We start from the raw sequence: 7,551 nt of genomic DNA on the forward strand, positions 1-7,551 counted from the left end.
ATCCAAAGTATGCTCATGAGCATACTTGATAATAACGAAGTAAATACTTGGTGAATGCTGTTTTATTCATACGAAATAAGCTAAACATCCATTTTCGAAAAGTAAATACTTTGTTGTTTCTTTTATTCATACCAAACGTAGTAAAAACTTAATCTCACTGCTCGACTGCTCGAATGAAGTAAAGTAAAGATGAATTTTGTTTTTATTCATACGGCCTATTATTTGTAACGTGAGAAGTCCCGAGCGCCTCTAGCGCAAAGCGACATGACTCACTAAGCTCCATATGTTAACCATTAACGACCTTGCTATGGTTCGATTTCTGCTTTCCATGCAAACTAGTAACACACATCTGCGCACCAAGTGCCAGCAAATGAACCCAAAGGCACAGCGCACAGCGAGAGTACATTTGTCTCTTTCTCGCTCGGCCTTATGTTAATTATGTACAAACCTAGCCGTAAGGAACTTTCGTGTAAGGAAAACTAGAAATAAAGAATCATTCTTGTCCTAACCATACGACTATACATATACTATATCCGATACTTAATAAACCCATTAGTAATTGAGAATTGTAAGAAGCTTCTCGAATTAAACCAACGGTCGAGATCCATGGATTTGTACTCTCATTACATTTCTCAAGAAATAAAACCTTCAGCAGACATCTTCAATAATGTTAGCTTTCCGAATTTTTGCAGATCTTCCGTTGATTTCGATCTTTCTATGAAGGACGAAACTCGAGACATTTCAGATCATCTTCGATCATCGTTAATCCCTAATATTTTCGCTTCAAAATATAATCATATCAATTCTTCAAGAATGTTTTTCACTGATGGTTCAAGAATAAACGGATCCACTGGTTTTGGTATCTTTAATGAACATTACACTAACTTTCATAAACTTGAAGACCCTTGTTCAGTGTATGTTGCCGAACTGGCTGCAATATATCATGCAATTAAGACCATTGAGTCCTTACCACCTGATCACTATTTTATTTTCTTGGATAGTCTTAGCAGTATACAAGCCATTCAATCCTTGAAACAACAGACGAAAGCATCATATTTTCTTATCGAAATTAGGAATGCATTGAATTCTCTTGTTGATAAAAGTATTCGAATCACTTTCATTTGGATTCCTTCCCATTGCTCTATTCCTGGTAATGAGAAAGCGGATACACTCGCTGATGGGTGCGAATGCTTATGGGACGGGGTTTCTCCAAAGCCTTTCTAGCTGGGGTGATTTTCCGTATAAATGTGGAAATATAATCGCGATCGCCACGTGGATCGCGGATGGTTTTGGCGGGGAACACTTCGTAGCGAGAACACTATGTAAATTGTTTCTCTTCTAATACAATCGGATATAGAGCACTATAACACTCCAACTGCGCGTGACGCGTTGAATAAATCGGGGAATTAAATGAAAACTCAGAAACTATAACTTGGGAAATATTGCAGCTAACTTTCATACAACCTTTATTCGTGAATACTTTGCGGAAACAGAATACTGTGTGACAGTAAAGCGGAAAAGGTGGCCATAGGTGTGAGAAGAGTAGTTTTATAGTGGGGGGCTATAACATGGGAATATTTCATTCGTATTGCTTGAATATCGTATTGCTGATTTCTACAAAAACTTGATTTTGAACCTAACATAACACCGGCCACCTTGAAAATTCATTTTTCAACAAAACTTAATTCTATGTGTTATAATTCAAATTATTCTTCTTCCTTGGGTAATGGGCAAATCTTCGATACTGATCGCTTCAGTACTCCTCCTGAGGTTTGTAGGTTCACCACACGAATGATGTCATCAGGTCCGGGGTGGACCTCCAGGATACGCGCTAGGGGCCAGCGCGTCGGTGGAAGGCTGTCATCCTTCAGGATTAGTACGCTGCCAACTGCAAGGTCGCATCGTTTCGCGTTTGTTGTGAACTGCGTTTGAAGTTCCTTCAGGTACTCCGACCTCCATCGGTGCCAAAACTGTTGACTATGGGCTTGAATTCGCTGATAGTAATTCAGTCGATTCATCGGTAGATGGCGGATGTCTGGTTCGGGAAGTGGCTTGATCATATTCTTGATAAGAAAATGAGACGGAGTAAGCACGGTCAAGTCGTGAGGATCGTCGGACAGAGGCATGAGGGGACGAGAGTTCATGCAAACTCTCAATACGGACGAGGATAGTCAGGAGTTCTTCGTAAGAAAGCAGCGAGTCTCCTAGTTGTCTAACGAGCTGCTTTTTTGCCACTTTAACCGCGGCTTCCCAGAGGCCACCGAAGTTAGGGGCTCGGGGGGGAATCAGATGCCACTGTATTCCGTCTTGAGCTAGATATTTAGTGATTTTCTCATTTTCAGGTTCTGACTGAAGTCTGGAATACAGCTGATGAAGAGCATTCTTTGCTCCGATAAAATTTGTACCATTATCGGAATAGATATGGTGCGGTTTGTTCCTCCGATACATAAATCGATTCAGAGCCATCAGGAACGTGTTGGTGCTCAAATCGCCTGCCAGCTCGAGGTGGACCGCCTTGGTGCTAAAGCACACAAATACACAGATGTAAACCTTCTGTGATTCTGCTCGTCTGTGGGCGGGCTTCAGGTAAAGAGGCCCACAATAATCCACTCTAGTACAATAGAAAGCTTCGTTAACAGTGACACGGCTGGAGGGTAGTTGGCCAACAGGTTGTTCTATCGGGCGGGGGTTTGCTCTATGGCAATTGAAACAGCTTCGGTGGACGCTCCTTATAGCTCTGCGACCATGTAACGGCCAGAATTCGTCTCTCAGAACCGCGAGAGTTACGGTGTTACCACCATGGATCAGCTTCTTGTGGTTATGCATTATCAGCAATTTGGTGAATGGATGGAAGCCGGGAATGACAATCTGATGACGAATGTTGTAGGATTCGGCCGAAAGTTGTAACCGGCCACCAATTCGTATTACGCCTTCGGAATCCAAGCACGGGCAGAGGAGCCGGAGCTTGGAATTTTTTGATACGGATTGCTCTTTGCGCAGAACCTTCAGCTCACCGGGGAATACTTCAGCTTGCACCAATCTCACCAGGAACATTTTAGCAGCGTGCAATTCTGGGACGAGAAGCACTCGGCCAGAGATTCGAGTGTTCTTCGGTCGAGCATTATGGATGAAGCGAAACGCAAATCCTACTACATTTATCAACATGTTGTATGACGAGAATCGCAGGAAAAGTTCGTGTGGTGCAGAAGCTTGAAGGGTGAGAACAGTTGCAGGGCGCTGCTCCAACTCTTCCATTGGGATCCCGGCGCTAGGGAAATTTTGTATAGGCCAACTTCCTTTAGGTTTGTGCAACCAGCTTGGTCCGTGAAGCCACTTTTTGCAGGTAATTAATTCGTCAGCAGACAAGCCGCGGGACAGCAGATCGGCGGGATTTTCGGTCACTGCAACGTGCAGCCATAGGGACCCATGGGTTGTAGCTTGTATCTCGGAAATGCGATTCGCAACAAACGTTTTCCAAGTCCGCGGTGGAGACTTCATCCATTGCAGGACTACCGTGGAATCGGACCAAAAATAATTCTGAGAGGAACTCGGGTTCAAGGCAGCCACTACCTTTTCGAACAAACGGGATGCGAGAAGAGCTGCGCATAGCTCGAGTCGTGGAATGCTGATCGGTTTAAGCGGGGTCACCTTGGATTTAGAAGTCAGTAGTTTTACTTTGACGTTGCCGTTGGCGTCTTCCGAGCGGATGTAAAGGCATGCTCCATATGCATCCTTTGACGCGTCCGCAAACGTGTGATACTCTGCGATACGAGTATTCGAAATGAATGCATTTCGAGCAACTCTAAAATTTGAAAGTGAGGGAAGCTGACGACTGAATGCTTTCCACTTACGGTGAAGATCTGGGGTAATTTCATCGTCCCATCCTAAACACAGGAGCCAGAGCTGTTGCATCAAGATTTTGGCTTGAACGATGACGGGGGACACAATCCCAAGAGGATCGTACAGCTGGGCAATCGTCGACAAAATTTCCCTTTTAGTTGCCATCGAATTCTTCGGGTTGACGGAAACGTTGAAGCAAAGTGTGTCAGTTTCCGGTTCCCAGCAGATCCCGAGAGTTTTTATTGTTTCTTTAGGATCAAACTGCATGGGGGATCGTGTGCCTTGGAGTTCTCCAGGAATCGCTGAGAGTACTTCGAGGGAGTTGCTAACCCACTTCCGCAAACGGAAACCGCCTCGCTGTAGAAGTTCCATCAAGTCCCTTTGTAGTTGAATGGTTCGTTCTACAGTGTTTTCACCAGAAATCAAATCGTCCACGTACACGTCTTTCTTCACGACTCGGCTGGCTTCCGGAAAATTGGAACCTTCATTTTCTACCACCTGCTGCAGCGTCCGTGTTGCCAAAAACGAGGACGGGGCAAGGCCATATGTAATCGTGGAGAGTTCGTAGGCTTTGATGGGCTCGATACTGTTAAATCTCCAGAAAATTCTCTGGAGCGGTCGATCGTCGGGATGTAGTGATACCTGGCGGTACATTTTATCGATGTCCGCTACGAGCGCAATTGGGAACTGTCGAAAACGCAAAACGATCGTGATCAATTCGTCCTGAACGACCGGTCCAACGAGGAGGGCTTCGTTTAATGAATGACCGGAACTCGTCTTTGCTGAGCCGTCAAAAACAACACGAACTTTAGTCGTCGAACTGCTCTCCTTCACCACGGGATGATGAGGAAGATAGCAGGCATCTGGGCGATCAACATCGCCATCGGGTACTTCTGTCATGTGTCCAAGAGCAATATACTCTCTGATGAAATCATGGTACTGCGGTTTCAGTTCTGGCTTCCTTTCCAGCATTCATTCCAGCCGACGGAATCGTTGAAGAGTTATCTCCTTCGAGCTTCCAAACATCTGTTCGAATTGTGGGTGCCTGGGCATGCGAACGATATATCGGTCAGAGTTGTCTCGAGAAACGGTTCGACGATAGAAGTTCTCACATTGCTGCTCGTCTACTGAATAGTTTGTTCCGCTCACCTCCTCAAGATTCCAAAAGCGTTCTAGCTGATCATCAATTGACGGGATTTGGGCTACGTGACAAGCTAACTGCTACGGAAGCAGTTACCGCACAACTTCTTGTCGTTCACGACCTTCAAACGACCTCTAACACTCATTCCGTTGAACACGAGACAGTCCATAAGCGAATGTCTCTGCTTTTCACAGGCGAGGCACATAGGAAACACCTTGCTGGAATTTTCAGTCATAGCATTCGTACTGACACGAGGAAAATTCTGCTTCTTGATTCCGGAATGGTGATTTCCAGTTTTCGATGACGATGGACTGGGGCGGTTGATCATGATCGTCTCCAGCACTCGAGTTCTCTTCTGCAAAAATCCAATCATTTTCTCATAGGTCGGGTTGTCATCCGACACGATAGATTCCTCCCATGCACTGTGTGATGCATCATCCAGCTTGTCTACGAGCAATTCCATAAGAATGGAACTGAAATGCTCAACGGGCTCTCCCAACTGCTGCAGTACTTTTGTATGACATTGAAATTCGTCGAGTATGCGGTGCAGTGCCTCCACTGAATTATTCGGGATCTTCGGGTATTTCAGGAGTGCCCGAATGTGTTTTTTCCTTAGAAGACCCTTGTTGGAATACCGTTTCACAAGCGTGTACCACGCGACAGAATAGTTTGCAGCGGTGATAACGATGGATTGGATGAGATTCGCTGCTTCTCCCTTTATAGCAGCGCGGAGGTAGTGAAACTTCTGCATATTCGATATCTCAGTTGACGAGTGAATCATAGAAAGGAACGTGTCGTGAAACGTGAGCCATCCATTGAAATCGCCATCGAACTCGGGCAGCGTGATCGTCGGCAGTTTCACGTTCGATAGCGACGAGGGAGCTGACAACTGCGCGGGGTTAGCTTGACCAGAGGTCGATGCCTCGTGCGTTTGAGGGGCGGAGCGCTTTGATATCAGACCAGCTTTCACTCGGAAATATCTTTCCTCGACCTTGGCTCTCAATTCATTATTTCCCAACACGAATTTCTCATTATCGTCCAATTCTTCCTACTCCGATTGCACCGTTTCAAATTATTCCATCAGTTTATCGATGCGCTCCAGTCGCAGAGGTACTTCGTGTCCATGCTCGTCTGGATCAAAATTACGCAGGAATGACTCCAAACGGGTAATAGAGTCGATGATATTTTTCCGCTTCTGCTCTTTCACTTTCATTTTCTTCTCGTTCGGATTCGGGTTAGGATTCGACATCGCGGAGGCGGCTTCGAACACAAATGCACAGTCGACGAGCTAAAATGATCGAAAAGAGACCCAGCAGTATCGGAAAAAGTCGTAGGTGTAATTGGAATGGTACTCACCTTGTACCTCTTCCAAAGAGGCCTTGTATAAAAAATCAATCAGCAACTAGCAGGAATCGCCGGGCAGAATGTGGATGATACAGTGTGTCGATTTCAACAGGCAAGCGATGTTAGCCGAACAACGGGCAGCAGTAACTGGACAGCGGGGTTTCTCCAAAGTCTTTCTAGCTGGGGTGATTTTCCGTATAAATGTGGAAATATAATCGCGATCGCCACGTGGATCGCGGATGGTTTTGGCGGGGAACACTTCGTAGTGAGAACACTATGTAAATTGTTTCTCTTCTAATCCAATCGGATATAGAGCACTATAACACTCCAACTGCGCGTGACGCGTTGAATAAATCGGGGAATTAAATGAAAACTCAGAAACTACAACTTGGGAAATATTGCAGCTAACTTTCATACAACCTTTATTCGTGAATACTTTGCGGAAACAGAATACTGTGTTACAGTAAAGCGGAAAAGGTGGCCATAGGTGTGAGAAGAGTAGTTTTATAGTGGGGGGCTATAACATGGGAATATTTCATTCGTATTGCTTGAATATCGTATTGCTGATTTCTACAAAAACTTGATTTTGAACCTAACACTCGCAAAGATGGGTAGTATGCAGGACACAGTTTTTGAAAGACAAATAGCGTATCGGGAATTCTTCTCCATTTCCCGACAGCAGTCACTCACCAGTTGGCAAAACCAATGGAACAGAGATGAGCTTGGGAGATGGCTATACTCTATTATCTCCAAAGTTTCAACGAGGGCCTGGTTTAAAGGGTTAGACCTTGACAGAAATTTTATTAGAACTATGTCCAGATTGATGTCCAATCATTCCGCGCTAAATGCGCATCTCTTCCGCATAGGTCTTGCTACTAACAATTTATGCAATTGTGGTCAAGGATATCATGACATCGAGCACGTTGTTTGGTCATGTAATGAATTTTGCAATGAAAGAATTAAACTGGTTGCCAATTTAGAGGCTCAAGGAATACACTCACGCATGCCAGTTCGCGATATCCTAGCTACTCGTGACCCTAATTTTATGTACCCCATATATGTCTTCCTAAGAAGCGCTAATGTTATTGTTTAGGTCGCATCTCCTACTCCCACTGTCCATCCTCCCTTCCTTTCCTATTACACAAGCAGAACTTAGTACCCGTTGAGATAAGATCATTACAGGAGCTATTAACATAACAAGGAGGCACTCACTACCAAAGGATACC

The 7,551-nt window shown here is 44.8% G+C and overlaps 2 protein-coding genes across 2 annotated transcripts; both read right to left on the reverse strand.

Moving 5' to 3' along the window:
* Positions 1 to 1,706: 1,706 nt before the first annotated feature.
* LOC129774271 (uncharacterized) lies at positions 1,707 to 4,812 on the reverse strand. Its single transcript, XM_055777989.1, has 3 exons — positions 3,852 to 4,812; positions 2,218 to 3,761; positions 1,707 to 2,063 (listed from the first exon to the last, which is right to left on the reverse strand). Exons 1-3 carry the CDS (start codon positions 4,810 to 4,812, stop codon positions 1,707 to 1,709), a joined length of 2,862 nt encoding a protein of 953 aa, XP_055633964.1.
* A 242-nt stretch (positions 4,813 to 5,054) lies between these two features.
* Positions 5,055 to 6,230, reverse strand: LOC129774272 (uncharacterized). The gene is made up of 2 exons (XM_055777990.1): positions 6,096 to 6,230; positions 5,055 to 6,029 (listed from the first exon to the last, which is right to left on the reverse strand). The coding sequence occupies exons 1-2, from the start codon at positions 6,228 to 6,230 to the stop codon at positions 5,055 to 5,057; spliced, it is 1,110 nt and encodes a 369-aa protein (XP_055633965.1).
* Between the last annotated feature and the right edge of the window lie 1,321 nt (positions 6,231 to 7,551).

This window comes from Toxorhynchites rutilus, chromosome 3, assembly GCF_029784135.1.
Source record: "Toxorhynchites rutilus septentrionalis strain SRP chromosome 3, ASM2978413v1, whole genome shotgun sequence".
NCBI lineage: Eukaryota > Metazoa > Arthropoda > Insecta > Diptera > Culicidae > Toxorhynchites > Toxorhynchites rutilus.

What these genes read in the sequence shown, in the direction of transcription:
- LOC129774271 (XM_055777989.1), bottom strand. Translation starts at nt 4,812, where the DNA reads ATGCTGGAAAGGAAGCCAGAACTGAAACCGCAGTACCATGATTTCATC. An exon ending in AATTACCCCAGATCTTCACC is followed by an intron (nt 3,762 to 3,851) that starts GTAAGTGGAAAG and finishes CTCGTATCGCAG; the next exon opens with AGTATCACACGTTTGCGGAC. An exon ending in AAGTGGCAAAAAAGCAGCTC is followed by an intron (nt 2,064 to 2,217) that starts GTTAGACAACTA and finishes TTTCTTATCAAG; the next exon opens with AATATGATCAAGCCACTTCC.
- LOC129774272 (XM_055777990.1), bottom strand. Translation starts at nt 6,230, where the DNA reads ATGTCGAATCCTAACCCGAATCCGAACGAGAAGAAAATGAAAGTGAAA. An exon ending in CAGACGAGCATGGACACGAA is followed by an intron (nt 6,030 to 6,095) that starts GTACCTCTGCGA and finishes CAATCGGAGTAG; the next exon opens with GAAGAATTGGACGATAATGA.